Raw genomic sequence first — 19,617 nt, forward strand, 5'->3', positions numbered from 1 at the left:
TCCGCAGGGCACAAAAAACACTGCAACATGCTACATAGTGATTTCTTGATCAGTGCAAAAGCTCTTTTTAATCAGTTTTAAAGGGATATTCTGGTCACAATTTAAAGGCACACAGATTAATTACATCTTTGAATAGAAACATATTTGCAATATACATATACTGGCAAAAATGCTTCTAGTAAAAGTTATCACTGTTGTACTGTTAAAGTGTAAGTACATTTTGATGCTAAAGTGCACGGTTTTTAAAAGTTCGATTTAAAAAACAGGGGCACTTTAATTCATCAAAATTTACATTTCACTCCTGTTGTGGAAAAACAAAACAAAAAAAACTTACATTTTAAACTTGACAGCTGCTCCAGCTTCCTCCGGTCGTCGCAAGCCATTTCTGATGTCAGAAATGATGGATGGGTCATCCTCCAATCACGGCTTCCCCTCCGGGGGAATCAGTGTCTAATTTAATGCCGTGATTGGAGGAAGCCAGGTTCATCATTTTAGACCCAGGAAGAGGCTTTGCGACAGGTGGAGGAAGCTGGAGCTGCTGTGAAGATTAAAATGTAAGTTGTTTTTCACAGCACAAGTGAAATGTACATTTTGATGAATTAAAGTGCCCCTGTTTTTAATCGAATTTTTAAAAACCGGGCACTTTAGCATCAAAATTGACTAACATTTTCTCTGCGTGTGCATGTGAAGCATAGCTAGAAAGTTCTCAGTGCATCAGCATTTTATATACTGCAGCTGCTCAGAGAACCAGTAGTGCTTGTATTATGTCAGTAATTAACAAGTTAAGTCATTACCAGATGGTACAAGCACCTTAGGCTCTCTGAGCAAGTGCTGCCATTATTATAATGGTGCACGGTGCATACTTAAATACACTTTTGAAACAGTTTTAGCTTTTATTATAAACATTTTTGCTATATTATGTATATTACAGAAATGCTTCTATTAAAAACAGGAATGCATCTATGTGGGTTCCAATTTTGACTGGAATGTCCCTTTAAGATAAAAAATACTCAAGAAGCTTTTCAAGGTGCCCGTCTCTGGAGGGTAACGGAATGTAAACTATACACAATGTGTGCATGCACCTATATATGTATATATACACAATGTGTGCATGAACCTATATGTATATATACACAATGTGTGCATGAACCTATATGTATATATACACAATGTGTGCATGAACCTATATATGTATATATACACAATGTGTGCATGAACCTATATATGTATATATACACAATGTGTGCATGAACCTATATATGTATATATATACACAATGTGTGCATGAACCTATATGTATATATATACACAATGTGTGCATGAACCTATATGTATATATACACAATGTGTGCATGAACCTATATATGTATATATACACAATGTGTGCATGAACCTATATATGTATATATACACAATGTGTGCATGAACCTATATATGTATATATACACAATGTGTGCATGAACCTATATATGTATATATACACACAATGTGTGCATGAACCTATATATGTATATATACACAATGTGTGCATGAACCTATATATGTATATATACACAATGTGTGCATGAACCTATATATGTATATATACAAAATGTGTGCATGAACCTATATATGTATATATATACACAATGTGTGCATGAACCTATATGTATATATACACAATGTGTGCATGAACCTATATATGTATATATACACAATGTGTGCATGAACCTATATATGTATATATACACAATGTGTGCATGAACCTATATATGTATATATACACAATGTGTGCATGAACCTATATATGTATATATACACAATGTGTGCATGAACCTATATATGTATGCAATTAATAACTAAATTATATTACCCATCAGCTATGCCAGGTAAAACATTTCTACAACCAAGCTAACATGATGGCAGAACTCATGTTATTGGCATCTGAGGTATAGGATATCCGTAAATTTGAATCTGATATAGTCGCATCCTACTGAGAGAGATTCCAGGACCTGTAAGCTAGCTGGCGCCAGGGGTCTCTCCAGGATTTACCTTTAAGGGGGGGGGGGGGAGAGATCCAGTGGTCTCTCAAGGATTTACTTTTAAGAGGGGGGGGGGAGGGATACAGTGGTCTCTCCAGGAATTACTTTTAAGAGGGGGGAAGAGATCCAGTGGTCTCTCCAGAATTTACGTTTAAGAGGGAGGGGGGGGATCCAATGGTCTATGCAGGATTTACTTTTAAGAGGGGGGGGGATCCAATGGTCTCTCCAGGATTTACTTTTAAGAGGGTGGAAGAGATCAAGTGGTCTATGCAGGATTTACTTTTAAGAGGGGGGAAAGAGATCCAGTGGTCTCTCCAGGAATTACTTTTAAGAGGGGGGAAAGAGATCCAGTGGTCTCTCCAGGAATTACTTCTAAGAGGGTGGAAGAGATCCAGTGGTCTCTCCAGAATTTACTTCTAAGAGGGTGGAAGAGATCCAGTGGTCTATGCAGGATTTACTTTTAAGAGGGGGGGGGATCCAATGGTCTCTCCAGGATTTACTTTTAAGAGGGTGGAAGAGATCCAGTGGTTTATGCAGGATTTACTTTTAAGAGGGGGGAAAGAGATCCAGTGGTCACTCCACAATTTACTTTTAAGAGGGGGGATCCAATGGTCTCTCCAGGATTTACTTTTAAGAGGGTGGAAGAGATCCAGTGGTCTATGCAGGATTTACTTTTAAGAGGGGGGAGATCCAATGGTCTCTCCAGGATTTACTTTTAAGAGGGTGGAAGAGATCCAGTGGTCTATGCATGATTTACTTTTAAGAGGGGGGAAAGAGATCCAGTGGTCACTCCACAATTTACTTTTAAGAGGGTGGGGGATCCAATGGTCTCTCCAGGATTTACTTTTAAGAGGGTGGAAGAGATCCAGTGGTCTATGCAGGATTTACTTTTAAGAGGGGGGAAAGAGATCCAGTGGTCTCTCCAGGAATTACTTTAAAGATGGGGGAAGAGATCCAGTGGTCTATGCAGGATTTACTTTTAAGAGGGGGGAAAGAGATCCAGTGGTCTCTCCAGGAATTACTTTAAAGATGGGGGAAGAGATCCAGTGGTCTCTCCAGAATTTACTTTTAAGAGGGGGGGGGGATCCAATGGTCTCTCCAGGATTTACTTTTAAGAGGGGGGAAAGAGATCTAGTGGTCACTCCACAATTTACTTTTAAGAGGGGGGGATCCAATGGTCTCTCCAGGATTTACTTTTAAGAGGGTGGAAGAGATCCAGTGGTCTATTCAGGATTTACTTTTAAGAGGGGGGGGATCCAGTGGTCTCTCCAGAATTTATTTTAAAGAGGGGGGAAAGAGATCCAGTGGTCTCTCCAGTATTTACTTTTAAGAGAGGGGGGGATCCAATGGTCTCTCCAGGATTTACTTTTAAGAGGGTGGAAGAGATCCAGTGGTCTATGCAGGATTTATTTTTAAGACTGGGGGGAGAGATCCAGTGGTCTCTCCAGGATTTATTTTTAAGAGGGGGGGAGAGATCCAGTAGTCTCTCCAGGATTTACTTTTAAGAGTGGGGGGGGGGATTGCCTGGAGCCCACCAGTGTTTTCGTGGGTGGGGCAGGATGTCAGTGGGCAGTTAGTTGATCAGGGGGCCAGGGTTAGGCAGAGCTTTGAGTAACCTTGGCAAAGTAGTGGTGGCCCCCATGACAACACCACTGGATATCGCAAACTGCACCTTATATTCCCCTACTTTTATGTAAAAAAAATAAATACAAAATAAAAAAAAAAGGCATATTTCAAATTACATTTAACTCTCTCAAATCCCAGAAGTAATGCAGTTGGGCAGAAATAGTGTGTAATCCCCCAAACTGGATCTTTCCAGCAGTATCTGTGCCACAATGTGTCTCTACAGATATAAGATTAGTCTTGGGTTTAAATCTCAAGTCATATCAACTCCAAAATAAAGTCAAGTAGCTTTAGTGTGTCAGATATAAAGAAAATACAACTTGTTTTCTCTTACTTTATACAAGAAATAGGTGCTTTCTGCAAACTCCGGTCTTAAAGGGTGCTGGGCCCAGTGCACTCTGAAGTCTGTTGTGAAGGCCTGGAAACAAAATGGTAAATATTTACTGTAGATTGCTGAGCAAATGCTTGTCCAAAGAGCTTACAGTCAATGACAGATCATCAATTAACATTTACACAGTTTAAACAGGAGGTTCTGTAGAAAAAAACAAAGTCCTCCAACAAAATCAGACATTGATACACTACAGGCTGATAAAAACAAACAAAAAAAATGCAGTTAAAAATTGGCATTTTTTTGGGTGACATATAGAGAACAAAATTACAAAAAACTCAGGATCCCAGAACATTTTTAGTTTTTTTTTTTTTAACCAGGGAGGACATTCTTATAAAAAACAAGATTTTTTTAAGGACAAAATGTACCGTGCCCGCAGGCGTACAGGTCCGCAAGTAGTACTGAAACTGTGTGCCTGCAATTGGCACTTGCTATGTTTTATAGCCCAGTGAAATTTAACAATGCAGAAGAGGTTTCTTGTGCAATGCTACCCCATGCCCGGCGCAACCAACTGTGCTGGAGCAGGTCATGTCAATCACCCTGAACGAGTGAGTGTCGCTGTCATTTATCTCACCACTTCTGAGGTGGCGGAGAGGAAAAAACATAATTTATGCTTACCTGATAAATTCCTTTCTTCTGTAGTGTGATCAGTCCACGGGTCATCATTACTTCTGGGATATTAACTCCTCCCCAACAGGAAGTGCAAGAGGATTCACCCAGCAGAGCTGCATATAGCTCCTCCCCTCTACGTCACTCCCAGTCATTCGACCAAGGACCAACGAGAAAGGAAAAGCCAAGGGTGAAGTGGTGACTGGAGTATAAATTAAAAAATATTTACCTGCCTTAAAACAGGGCGGGCCGTGGACTGATCACACTACAGAAGAAAGGAATTTATCAGGTAAGCATAAATTATGTTTTCTTCTGTTAAGTGTGATCAGTCCACGGGTCATCATTACTTCTGGGATACCAATACCAAAGCAAAAGTACACGGATGACGGGAGGGATAGGCAGGCTCTTTATACAGAAGGAACCACTGCCTGAAGAACCTTTCTCCCAAAAATAGCCTCCGATGAAGCAAAAGTGTCAAATTTGTAAAATTTGGAAAAAGTATGAAGCGAAGACCAAGTTGCAGCCTTGCAAATCTGTTCAACAGAGGCCTCATTCTTAAAGGCCCAAGTAGAAGCCACAGCTCTAGTAGAATGAGCTGTAATCCTTTCGGGAGGCTGCTGTCCAGCAGTCTCATAAGCTAAACGAATTATGCTACGAAGCCAAAAAGAAAGAGAGGTAGCAGAAGCTTTTTGACCTCTCCTCTGCCCAGAGTAAACGACAAACAGAGAAGACGTTTGTCGAAATTCCTTAGTTGCCTGTAAGTAAAAATTTTAGAGCACGGACTACATCCAGGTTGTGCAGTAGACGTTCCTTCTTCGAAGAAGGATTTGGGCATAAAGAAGGAACAACAATCTCTTGATTGATATTCCTGTTAGTAACTACCTTAGGTAAGAACCCAGGTTTAGTACGCAGAACTACCTTATCCGAATGAAAAATCAAATAAGGAGAATCACAATGTAAGGCTGATAACTCAGAGACTCTTCGAGCCGAGGAAATAGCCATTAAAAATAGAACTTTCCAAGATAACAACTTTATATCAATGGAATGAAGGGGTTCAAACGGAACGCCCTGTAAAACATTAAGAACAAGGTTTAAACTCCATGGTGGAGCAACAGTTTTAAACACAGGCTTAATCCTGGCCAAAGCCTGACAAAAAGCCTGGACGTCAGGAACTTCTGACAGACGTTTGTGTAACAGAATGGACAGAGCTGAGATCTGTCCCTTTAATGAACTAGCAGATAAACCCTTTTCTAAACCTTCTTGTAGAAAAGACAATATCCTAGGAATCCTAACCTTACTCCAAGAGTAACCTTTGGATTCACACCAATATAGGTATTTACGCCATATCTTATGGTAAATCTTTCTGGTAACAGGTTTCCTAGCCTGTATTAAGGTATCAATAACTGACTCAGAAAACCCACGTCTTGATAAAATCAAGCGTTCAATTTCCAAGCAGTCAGCTTCAGAGAAGTTAGACTTTGATGTTTGAAGGGACCCTGTATCAGAAGGTCCTGTTTCAGAGGTAGAGACCAAGGTGGACAGGATGACATGTCCACCAGATCTGCATACCAAGTCCTGCGTGGCCACGCAGGTGCTATTAGAATCACTGATGCTCTCTCTTGTTTGATTCTGGCAATCAATCGAGGAAGCATCGGGAAGGGTGGAAACACGTAAGCCATCCTGAAGTCCCAAGGTGCTGTCAGGGCATCTATCAGGACTGCTTCTGGATCCCTGGATCTGGACCCGTAACGAGGAAGCTTGGCGTTCTGTCGAGACGCCATGAGATCTATCTCTGGTTTGCCCCAACGTCGAAGTATTTGGGCAAAGACCTCCGGATGAAGTTCCCACTCCCCCGGATGAAAAGTCTGACGACTTAAGAAATCCGCCTCCCAGTTCTCCACTCCCGGGATGTGGATTGCTGACAGATGGCAAGAGTGAGACTCTGCCCAGCGAATTATCTTTGATACTTCCATCATAGCTAGGGAGCTTCTTGTCCCTCCCTGATGGTTGATGTAAGCTACAGTCGTGATGTTGTCCGACTGAAACCTGATGAAACCCCGCGTTGTCAACTGGGGCCAAGCCAGGAGGGCATTGAGAACTGCTCTCAATTCCAGAATGTTTATTGGCAGGAGACTCTCCTCCTGACTCCATAGTCCCTGAGCCTTCAGAGAATTCCAGACGGCACCCCAACCTAGAAGGCTGGTGTCTGTTGTTACAATTGTCCAGTCTGGTCTGCTGAATGGCATCCCCCTGGACAGATGTGGCCGAGAAAGCCACCAAAGAAGAGAATTTCTGGTCTCTTGATCCAGATTCAGAGAAGGGGATAAGTCTGAGTAATCCCCATTCCACTGACTTAGCATGCACAGTTGCAGTGGTCTGAGGTGTAGGCGTGCAAAGGGTACTATGTCCATTGCCGCTACCATTAAGCCGATTACCTCCATGCATTGAGCCACTGACGGGTGTTGAATGGAATGAAGGGTGCGGCAAGCACTTTGAAGTTTTGTTAACCTGTCCTCTGTCAGGTAAATCTTCATTTTTACAGAATCTATAAGAGTCCCCAGGAAGGGAACTCTTGTGAGTGGAACGAGTGAACTTTTCTTTTCGTTCACCTTCCATCCATGTGACCTTAGAAATGCCAGTACTAACTCTGTATGAGACTTGGCAGTTTGAAAGCTTGAAGCTTGAATCAGAATGTCGTCTAGGTATGGAGCTACCGAGATTCCCCGCGGTCTTAGTACCGCCAGAAGAGCACCCAGAACCCTTGTGAAGATTCTTGGAGCTGTAGCCAATCCGAATGGAAGAGCCACAAACTGGTAATGCCTGTCTAGGAAGGCAAACCTTAGGTACCGGTAATGATCTTTGTGAATCGGTATGTGAAGGTAAGCATCTTTTAAATCTACAGTGGTCATGTACTGACCCTCTTGGATCATAGGTAAAATTGTCCGAATAGTCTCCATCTTGAACGATGGAACTCTTAGGAATTTGTTTAGGATCTTTAAGTCCAGGATTGGTCTGAAAGTTCCCTCTTTTTTGGGAACCACAAACAGATTTGAGTAAAACCCCTGTCCCTGTTCCGATCGTGGAACTGGATGGATTACTCCCATTAACAAGAGCTCTTGTACGCAGCGTAGAAACGCTTCTTTCTTTGTCTGGATTGTTGACAACCTTGACAGATGAAATCTCTCTCCTGGAGGAGAGTATTTGAAGTCCAGAAGGTATCCCTGAGATATTATTTCTAGTGCCCAGGGATCCTGGACATCTCTTGCCCAAGCCTGGGCGAAGAGAGAAAGTCTGCCCCCCACTAGATCCGATCCCGGATCGGGGGCCCTCAATTCATGCTGTTTTAGGGGCAGCAGCAGGTTTCCTGGTCTGCTTGCCCTTGTTCCAGGACTGGTTAGGTTTCCAGCCTTGTCTGTAGCGAGCAACAGCTCCTTCCTGTTTTGGTGCAGAGGAAGTTGATGCTGCTCCTGCTTTGAAATTACGAAAGGAACGAAAATTAGACTGTCTAGTCTTAGCTTTGGCTTTGTCCTGAGGCAGGGCATGGCCTTTACCTCCTGTAATGTCAGCGATAATCTCTTTCAACCCGGGCCCGAATAAGGTCTGCCCTTTGAAAGGTATATTAAGCAATTTAGACTTAGAAGTAACATCAGCTGACCAGGATTTTAGCCACAGCGCCCTGCGTGCCTGAATGGCGAATCCTGAATTCTTCGCCGTAAGTTTAGTTAGATGTACTACGGCCTCTGAAATGAATGAATTAGCTAGTTTAAGGACTCTAAGCCTGTCCGTAATGTCGTCCAGAGTAGCTGAACTAATGTTCTCTTCCAGAGACTCAATCCAGAACGCCGCTGCAGCCGTGATCGGCGCAATGCATGCAAGGGGTTGCAATATAAAACCTTGTTGAACAAACATTTTCTTAAGGTAACCCTCTAATTTTTTATCCATTGGACCTGAAAAAGCACAGCTATCCTCCACCGGGATAGTGGTACGCTTAGCTAAAGTAGAAACTGCTCCCTCCACCTTAGGGACCGTTTGCCATAAGTCCCGTGTGGTGGCGTCTATTGGAAACATTTTTCTAAATATCGGAGGGGGTGAGAATGGCACACCTGGTCTATCCCACTCCTTAGTAACAATTTCAGTAAGTCTCTTAGGTATAGGAAAAACGTCAGTACTCGTCGGTACCGCAAAATATTTATCCAACCTACACATTTTCTCTGGTATTGCAACTGTGTTACAATCATTCAGAGCCGCTAACACCTCCCCTAGTAATACACGGAGGTTTTCCAGTTTAAATTTAAAATTTGAAATATCTGAATCCAGTCTGTTTGGATCAGAACCGTCACCCACAGAATGAAGTTCTCCGTCCTCATGTTCTGCAACCTGTGACGCAGTGTCTGACATGGCCCTAATATTATCAGCGCACTCTGTTCTCACCCCAGAGTGATCACGCTTACCTCTTAGTTCTGGTAATTTAGCCAAAACTTCAGTCATAACAGAAGCCATATCCTGTAATGTGATTTGTAATGGCCGGCCAGATGTACTCGGCGCTACAATATCACGCACCTCCCGAGCGGGAGATGCAGGTACTGGCACGTGAGGCGAGTTAGTCGGCATAACTCTCCCCTCGTTGTTTGGTGAAATTTGTTCAATTTGTACAGATTGACTTTTATTTAAAGTAGCATCAATACAGTTAGTACATAAATTTCTATTGGGCTCCACTTTGGCATTGCAACAAATGACACAGTTATCTTCCTCTGAATCAGACATGTTTAACACACTAGCAAATAAACTTGCAACTTCGAATACAATTCAATTAGAATAATATTAAAGACGTACTGTGCCTTTAAGAAGCACAGAAAATCTATGACAGTTGAAAATTAATAAATTGAAACAGTTATAGCCTCAATCCTTGTAAACAACACAACTTTAGCAAAGGTTTAATCCCAATAGCAAAGATAACAAATTCTGAAAGCAATTACAGAATAAACGTTTTTTATCACAGTCAACTATAATTCTCACAGCTCTGCTGAGAGAAATTACCTCCCTCAAAATAAGTTTGAAGACCCCTGAGTTCTGTAGAGATGAACCGGATCATGCAGGAAATACAATGAGCTGCTGACTGAAATAACTGATGCATAGAAAAAGCGCCAAAAAACGGCCCCTCCCCCTCACACACAGCAGTGAGAGAGAACAGAAACTGACAGAAAAAGATTAAGCAACTGCCAAGTGGAAAAATGGTGCCCAAACATTTATTCACTCAGTACCTCAGCAAATGAAAACGATTTTACATTCCAGCAAAAACGTTAAACATAATTTCTAGTTAATAAACAGTTTTATGTACTTCTTACAGTGTAATTCTAGTGAAGTACCATTCCCCAGAATACTGAAGTGTAAAGTATACATACATGACATTATATCGGTATGGCAGGATTTTCTCATCAATTCCATTGTCAGAAAATAAAAGCTGCTACATACCTCTATGCAGATTCATCTGCCCGCTGTCCCCTGATCTGAAGTTTACCTCTCCTCAGATGGCCGAGAAACAGCAATATGATCTTAACTACTCCGGCTAAAATCATAGCAAAAACTCTGGTAGATTCTTCTTCAAACTCTGCCAGAGAGGTAATAACACACTCCGGTGCTATATTAAAATAACAAACTTTTGATTGAAGATATAAAACTAAGTATAATCACCATAGTCCTCTCACACCTCCTATCTAGTCGTTGGGTGCAAGAGAATGACTGGGAGTGACGTAGAGGGGAGGAGCTATATGCAGCTCTGCTGGGTGAATCCTCTTGCACTTCCTGTTGGGGAGGAGTTAATATCCCAGAAGTAATGATGACCCGTGGACTGATCACACTTAACAGAAGAAAGAAGCAGTTTCTGCTAGGGATGTGCATGCGGATCCTTCATTAGGATCGCTTATGTACCTGCTCCACATAGCTCAAAAAGCTGCAAATGCGGCTTCATAAACCTAGCCCTAAGGATTCTGAACTCACTGGCTCCTAACGTCTTACACAGATGTACCAAAATAATGACAACTGCCCAGACAGAAACATATGTCGTTCTGCACATATACTGCATGCTAATGAAATTATTTAACCATTTTATGGTATATGGTCCTCTGAGGCAGTGGTTGCCAACCAGTGTTCCATGGACCACTAGTTGTCCCCGAGAAGATGTTGGTGGTCCTTGACACCATCAAGCAGGAATTAATCTCCTCTGATGGTGTCACCCCGTCGTGCCACAACTCCCTACAGTGCCTGGCTGGACATCAGTGAAAATCGATGGAGAAGTTAAATTTCAATATCCCTATACATGTTGCATAGCACTGCGCAACTTGCGTAGCTGGATTGCATTTTTAACTCCTCCTGCCCGGTGCGCTGCTCAGAGAAAGATGCTTCCATTCTAAAGTCAGCAGAGGTTGGTATAGTCTTGGCTTGAAATAGTGGAATAAAAGTATATAAAAAAAAGTAAATCTTAAAAAAACGTAATTTATGTAAGAACTTACCTGATAAATTCATTTCTTTCATATTAGCAAGAGTCCATGAGCTAGTGACGTATGGGATATACATTCCTACCAGGAGGGGCAAAGTTTCCCAAACCTTAAAATGCCTATAAATACACCCTCACCACACCCACAATTCAGTTTAACGAATAGCCAAGAAGTGGGGTGATAAGAAAAAAGTGCGAAAGCATATAAAATAAGGAATTGGAATAATTGTGCTTTATACAAAAAAATCAAAACCACCACAAAAAAGGGCGGGCCTCATGGACTCTTGCTAATATGAAAGAAATGAATTTATCAGGTAAGTTCTTACATAAATTATGTTTTCTTTCATGTAATTAGCAAGAGTCCATGAGCTAGTGACGTATGGGATAATGAATACCCAAGATGTGGATCTTTCCACGCAAGAGTCACTAGAGAGGGAGGGATAAAATAAAGTCAGCCAATTCCTGCTGAAAATAATCCACACCCAGAATAAAATTTTAATGAAAAAACATAAGCAGAAGATTCAAACTGAAAACACTGCCTGAAGTACGTTTCTACCAAAAACTGCTTCAAAAGAAGAAAACACATCAAAATGGTAGAATTTAGTAAAATTATGCAAAGAGGACCAAGTTGCTGCTTTGCAAATCTGATCAACCGAAGCTTCATTCCTAAACGCCCAGGAAGTAGAACTGACCTAGTAGAATGAGCTGTAATCCTTTGAGGCGGAGTGTTACCCGACTCAACATAGGCATGATGAAATAAAGATTTCAACCAAGATGCCAAAGAAATGGCAGAAGCTTTCTGGCCTTTTCTAGAACCGGAAAAGATGACAAATAGACTAGAAGTCTTTCGGAAAGACTTAGTAGCTTCAACATAATATTACAAAGCTCTAACAGCATCCAAAGAATGCAATGATTTCTCCTTAGAATTCATAGGATCAGGACATAATGAAGGAACCACAATTTCTCTACTAATGTTGTTAGAATTCACAACCTTAGGTAAAAAAATTCAAAAGAAGTTCGCAGCACCGCCTTATCCTGATGCAAAATCAGAAAAGGAGACTCACAAAAAAGAGTAGATAATTCAGAGACTCTTCTGGCAGAAGAGATGGCCAAAAGAAACAAAACTTTCCAAGAAAGTAATATAACGACCAAAGAATGCATGGGTTCAAAAGGAGGAGCTTGAAGAGCCCCCAGAACCAAATTCAAACTCCAAGGAGGAGAAATTGACTTAAAGACAGGTTTTATACGAACCAAAGGTTGTACAAAACAATAAATATCAGGAAGATTAGCAAACCTTCTGTGAAAAAGAACAGAAAGAGCAGAGATTTGTCTTTCAAGGAACTTGCGGACAAACCTTTATCTAAACCATCCTGAAGAAACTGTAAAATTCTCAGTATTCAAAAAGAATGCCAAGAAAAAAGATGAGAAAGACACTAAGAAATATAAGTCTTCCAGACTCTATAATATATCTCTCTAGATACAAATTTACGAGCCTGTCACATAGTATCAACCACAGAGTCAGAGAAACCTCTTTGACCAAGAATCAAGCGTTCAAACTCCATACCTTAAAATTAAGGTTTTGAGACAGAAAGACTGGTCTTAACGGAAGAGTCCACAGCTGGCAAGAGGCCATCCGGACAAGATCCGCATACCAAAACCTGTGAGGCCATGCTGGAGCTACCAGCAGGACAAACGAGCATTCCTTTAGAATATTGGAGAATACCCTTGGAAGAAGAACTAGAGGCGGAAAGATATAGGCAGGATGACACTTGTAAGGAAGAAAATAATGCATCCACTGCCTCCGCCCGAGGATCCCGGGATCCGGACAGATACCAGGGAAGTTTCTTGTTTAGATGAGAAGCCATCAGATCTATTTCTGGGAGTTCCCACATTGAACAATCTGAGGAACTACCTCTGGGTGAAGAGACCATTCGCCCAGGTGCAACGTTTGGCGACTGAGATAATCCGCTTTCCAATTGTCCATACCTGGGATATGAACCGCAGAGATTAGACAGGAGCTGGATTCCGCCCAAACCAAAATTCGAGATACTTCTTTCATAACCAGAGGACTGTGAGTCCCTCCTTGATGATTGATGTATGCCACAGTTGTGACATTGTCTATCTGAAAACAAATGAACAACTCTCTCTTCAGAAGAGGCCAAGACTGGAAAGCTCTGAAAATTGCACGGAGTTCCAAAATATTGATCGGAAATCTCACCTCCTGAGATTCCCAAACCCCTTGTGCCGTCAGATACCCCCACACAGCTCCCCAACCTGTAAGACTTGCATCTGTTGAGATTATAGTCCAGGTTGGAAGAACAAGAAGCCCCCTGAACTAAACGATGGTGATCTGTCCACCATGTCAGAGAGTGTCGTATAATCGGTTTAAAGATATTAATTGAGATAAAGGAACGAAAAAGACTATTAGACCTAAATTTACCTTAGATTTTTTATCCTTTGGTAAAAAAGTTCCCTTCCTTCCAGAAACAATTGAGATAATAATTTAATACCCTGGAAAGAAAGGGAAAGCAAAGTTGACTTAGAAGACATATCAGCATTCCAAGTTTAATCCATAAAGCTTTTCTAGCTAAAATAGCTAGAGACATATACCTGACATCAACTCTAATGATATCAAAAGATGGTATCACCAATAAAATTATTAGCATGTTATAGAATAATAATAATGCTATAAAATTATGATCTGTTACTTGTTGCGCTAAAGCTTCTAACCAAAAAGTTGAAGCTGCAGCAACATCCGCTAAAAATATAGCAGGTCTAAGAAGATTACCTGAACATAAGTAAGCTTTTCTTAGAAAGGATTCAATTTTCCTTAAATAAAATACTATCTGCCGTAGGAACAGTAGTACATTTAGCAGGAGTAGAGACAGCCCCATAACCTTAGGGATTTTGTCCCAAAAAACTCTAATCTGTCAGATGGCACAGGATATAATTGCTTAAACGTTTAGAAGGAGTAAAAGAATTACCCAAATTATTCCATTCCCTGGAAATTACTTCAGAAATAGCATCAGGGAGATTAAACACTTCTGGAATAACTACAGGAGATTTAAAAACCTTATTTAAACGTTTAGATTTAGTATCAAGAGGACCAGAATCCTCTATTTCTAATGCAATTAATACTTCTTTAAATAAAGAACGAATAAATTCCATCTTGAACAAATACAAAGATTTATCAGTATCAGAATGATGATGTTCATTTAAAAAATTCATCTGAAAAAAGAGAAGTTTTAAAAGACTTTTATGTAAACTAGAAGGAGAAATAACAGACATAGCTTTCTTAATGGATTTAAAAAATAAAATCTCATATGTTTATCAGGAACACTCTGAAAATTAGATGTTGACGGAACAGCAACAGGTAATGTAACAGTACTAAAGGAAATTTTATCTGCATTAATAAGTTTGTCATGACATGCAATACAAACAACAGCTGGAGAAACAGATACCAAAAATTATAGCAGATACACTTAGCTTGGTAGCTCCAGCACTAGACAGCGATTTTCCTGTAGTATCTTCTGACTCAGATGCAACGTGAGACATCTTGCAATATGTAAGACAAAAAAAACAAAAAAAACAACATATAAAGCAAAATTGATCAAATTCCTTAAATGACAGTTTCAGGAATGGGAAAAAATGCCAAAGAACAAGCTTATAGCAACCAGAAGCAATGAAAAATGAAACTAAAATAATGTGGAGACAAAAGCGACGCCCATATTTTTTAGCGCCAAATCAGACGCCCACATTATTTGGCGCCTAAAATGCTTTTGGCGCCAAAAATGACGCCACATCCGGAACGCCGACATTTTTGGCACAAAATAACGTCAAAAAAATGACGCAACTTCCGGCGACAGGTATGACGCCGGAAACGGAAAAGAATTTTTGCGCCAAAAAAGTCAGCGCCAAGAATGACGCAATAAAATGAAGCATTTTCAGCCCCCGCGAGCCTAACAGCCCACAGGGGAAAAAAAGAGTCAAATTTTTGAAGGTAAGAAAAACATAATTTATGTAAGAACTTACCTGATAAATTCATTTCTTTCATATTAGCAAGAGTCCATGAGCTAGTGACGTATGGGATATACATTCCTACCAGGAGGGGCAAAGTTTCCCAAACCTTAAAATGCCTATAAATACACCCCTCACCACACCCACAATTCAGTTTAACGAATAGCCAAGAAGTGGGGTGATAAAAAAGTGCGAAAGCATATAAAATAAGGAATTGGAATAATTGTGCTTTATACAAAAAAATCATAACCACCACAAAAAGGGTGGGCCTCATGGACTCTTGCTAATATGAAAGAAATGAATTTATCAGGTAAGTTCATACATAAATTATGTTTTCTTTCATGTAATTAGCAAGAGTCCATGAGCTAGTGACGTATGGGATAATGATTACCCAAGATGTGGATCTTTCCACACAAGAGTCACTAGAGAGGGAGGGATAAAATAAAGACAGCCAATTCCTGCTGAAAATAATCCACACCCAAAATAAAGTTTAATAAAAAACATAAGCAGAAGATTCAGACTGAAACCGCTGCCTGAAGTACTTTTCTACCAAAAATTGCTTCAGAAGAAGAAAATACATCAAAAAGGTAGAATTGAAAAAGTATGCAAAGAGGACCAAGTTGCTGCTTTGCAAATCTGATCAACCGAAGCTTCATTCCTAAACGCCCAGGAAGTAGAAACTGACCTGGTAGAATGAGCTGTAATCCTCTGAGGCGGAGTTTTACCCGAATCAACATAGGCAAGATGAATTAAAGATTTCAACCAAGATGCCAAAGAAATGGCAGAAGCTTTCTGGCCTTTTCTAGAACCGGAAAAGATAACAAATAGACTAGAAGTCTTTCGGAAAGACTTAGTAGCTTCAACATAATATTTCAAAGCTCTAACAACATGCAAAGAATGCAATGCTTTCTCCTTAGAATTCTTAAGATTAGGACATAATGAAGGAACCACAATTTCTCTACTAATGTTGTTGGAAATCACAACTTTAGGTAAAAATTCAAAAGAAGTTCGCAACACCGCCTTATCCTGATGAAAAATCAGAAAAGGAGACTCACAAGAAAAGAGCAGATAATTCAGAAACTCTTCTGGCAGAAGAGATGGCCAAAAGGAACAAAACTTCCCAAGAAAGTAATTTAATGACCAATGATTGCATAGGTTCAAAGGGAGGAGCTTGAAGAGCTCCCAGAACCAAAATCAAACTCCAAGGAGGAGAAATTGACTTAATGACAGGTTTTATACGAACCAAAGCTTGTACAAAACAATGAATATCAGGAAGAATAGCAATCTTTCTGTGAAAAAGAACAGAAAGAGCAGAGATTTGTCCTTTCAAGGAACTTGCAGACAAACCCTCATCTAAACCATCCTGAAGAAACTGAAAAAAATTCTCGGCATTCTAAAAGAATGCCAAGAAAAATGATGAGAAAGACACCAAAAAATATAAGTCTTCCAGACTCTATAATATATCTCTCTAGATACAGATTTACGAGCCTGTAACATAGTATTAATCACAGAGTCAGAGAAATCTCTTTGACCAAGAATCAAGCATTCAATCTCCATACCTATAAATTTAAGGATTTCAGATCCTGATGGAAAAAAGGACCTTGCGACAGAAAGTCTGGTCTAACGGAAGAGTCCATGGTTGGCAAGAGGCCATCCGGACAAGATCCGCATACCAAACCTGTGAGGCCATGCCGGAGCTACCAGCAGAACAAACGAGCATTCCTTCAGTATCTTGGAGATTACTCTTGGAAGAACTAGAGGCGGAAAGATATAGGCAGGATGATACTTCCAAGGAAGTGAAAATGCATCCACTGCCTCCGCCTGAGGATCCCGGGATCTGGACAGATATCTGGGAAGTTTCTTGTTTAGATGAGACGCCATCAGATCTATTTCTGGAAGTTCCCACATTTGAACAATCTGAAGAAATACCTCTGGGTGAAGAGACCATTCGCCCGGATGGAACATTTGGCGGCTGAGATAATCCGCTTCCCAATTGTCTACACCTGGGATATAAACCGCAGAGATTAGACAGGAGCTGGATTCCGCCCAAACCAAAAAAATTTGAGATACTTCTTTCATAGCCAGAGGACTGTGAGTCCCTCCTTGATGATTGATGTATGCCACAGTTGTGACATTGTCTGTCTGAAAACAAATGAACGATTCTCTCTACAGAAGAGGCCAAAACTGAAGAGCTCTGAAAATTGCACGGAGTTCCAAAATATTGATCGGTAATCTCACCTTCTGAGATTCCCAAACTCCTTGTGCCGTCAGAGATCCCCAACCTGTGAGACTTGTATCTGTTGAAATTACAGTCCAGGTCGGAAGCACAAAAAGAAGCCCCCTAAATTAAACGATGGTGATCTGTCCACCACGTTAGAGAGTGTCGAACAATCGGTTTTTAAAGATATAAATTGAGATATCTTTGTGTAATCCTTGCACCATTGATTCAGCATACAGAGCTGAAGAGGTCGCATGTGAAAACGAGCAAAGGGGATCGCGTCCGATGCAGCAGTCATAAGACCTAGAATGTCCATGCATAAGGTTACCGAAGGGAATGATTGTGACTGAAGGTTTCGACAAGCTGAAATCAATTTTAGACGTCTTTTGTCTGTTAAAGACAGAGTCATGGACACTGAATCTATCTGGAAACCCAGAAAGGTTACCCTTGACTGAGGAATCAATGAACTTTTTGGTAAATTGATCCTCCAACCATGATCTTGAAGAAACAACACAAATCGATTCGCATGAGATTCTTCGAATGAGAAGACTGAGCAAATACCAAGATAATCGTCCAAATAAGGAAATACCAAAACCCCGTTCTCTGAATACAGAAAGAAGGGCACCGAGAATCTTTGAAAAAAATTCTTGGAACTGAGGCTAGGCCAAACGGTAGAGCCACAAAACTGGTAATGCTTGTCTAAAAAGAGAATCTCAGACACTAAAAATGATCTGGATGAATCGGAATATGCAGATACACATCCTGTAAATCTATTGTAGACATATAATGTCCTTACTAAACAAAAGGCAGAATAGTCCTACAGTAACCATCTTGAATGTTGGTATCCTTACATAACGATTCAATATTGATAGATCCGGAACTGGTCTGAAGGAATTGACCTTCTTTGGTACAATGAAGAGATAAAATAAAACCCTAGTCCCTGTTCCAGAACTGGAACTGGCATAATTACTCCAGCCAACTCTAGATCTGAAACACATTTCAGAAATGCTGAGCCTTGCTGTGTTAACTGGGACACGGGAAAGAAAAAAATCTCTTAGCAGGAGGCCTTAACTTGAAGCCAATTCTGTACCTTTCTGAAACAATGTTCTGAAACCAGAGATTGAGAATGGAATTGATCCAAATTCCTTTGAAGAAAACGTAATCTGCCCCATACCAGCTGAACTGGAAAAAAGGGCCGCACCTTCATGGGTACTTAGGAGCTGACTATAGGTTTCTATAAGGCTTGGATATATTCCAAACTGGAAAAAGTTTCCAAACTGATACCGCTCCTGAGGATGAAGGATCAGGCTTTTGTTCCTTATTATGAAAAAAAGAACGAAAAAATGATTATTACCCTGGACAGAAAGGGAAAACAAAGTCGACTTAGAAGACATATCAGCATTACAAGTTTAATCCATAAAGCTTTTCTAGCTAAAATAGCTAGAGACATATACCTGACAACACTAATGATATCAAAAGATGGTATCACCGATAAAATTATTAGCATGTTATAGAATAATAATAATGCTATAAAATTATGATCTGTTACTTGTTGTGCTAAAACTTCTAACCAAAAAGTTGAAGCTGCAGCAACATCCGGTAAAAATATAGCAGGTCTAAGAAGATTACCTGAACATAAGTAAACTTTTCTTAGAAAGGATTAAATTTTCTTATCTAAAGGATCCTTAAAGTTAGTACTATCTGCCGTAGAAATAGTAGTACATTTTAGCAGGAATAGAGACAGCCCCAAACCTTAGGGATTTTGTCCCAAAAAACTCTAATCTGTCAGATGGCACAGGATATAATTGCTTAAACGTTTAGAAGGAGTAAAAGAATTACCCAAATTATTCCATTCCCTGGAAATTACTTCAGAAAAAACATCAGGGAGATTAAACACTTCTGGAATAACTACAGGAGATTTAAAAACCCTATTTAAACGTTTGGATTCAGTATCAAGAGGACCAGAATCCTCTATATCTAAAGCAATTAATACTTCTTTAAAATAAAGAACGAATAAATTCCATCTTGAACAAATACAAAGATTTATCAGCATCAACCTCTGAGACAGAAACCTCTGAACCAGAAGAACCATTATCAGTATCAGAATGATGATGGTCATTTAAAAATTCATCTGAAAAAAAGAGAAGTTTTAAAGGACTTTTATGTAAACTAGAAGGAGAAATAACAGACATAGCCTTCTAAATGGATTTAAAAAAATAAAATCTCTTATGTTTATCAGGAACACTCT

At 40.2% G+C, this 19,617-nt stretch overlaps 1 protein-coding gene across 2 annotated transcripts in view; it reads right to left on the reverse strand.

The window, feature by feature from the left end:
- Window positions 1-19,617, reverse strand: part of EDEM3 (ER degradation enhancing alpha-mannosidase like protein 3) — a 130,295-nt gene that overhangs the window by 44,271 nt on the left and 66,407 nt on the right. For both annotated transcript variants that reach the window (XM_053693848.1, XM_053693849.1), the window contains exon 12: window positions 3,979-4,062. In XM_053693848.1, the coding sequence (XP_053549823.1) occupies window positions 3,979-4,062 (84 nt within the window). The remainder of the gene's footprint in view (window positions 1-3,978; window positions 4,063-19,617) is intronic.

The sequence above is a fragment of the Bombina bombina genome, chromosome 10 (assembly GCF_027579735.1).
Source record: "Bombina bombina isolate aBomBom1 chromosome 10, aBomBom1.pri, whole genome shotgun sequence".
NCBI classification, from domain to species: domain Eukaryota; kingdom Metazoa; phylum Chordata; class Amphibia; order Anura; family Bombinatoridae; genus Bombina; species Bombina bombina.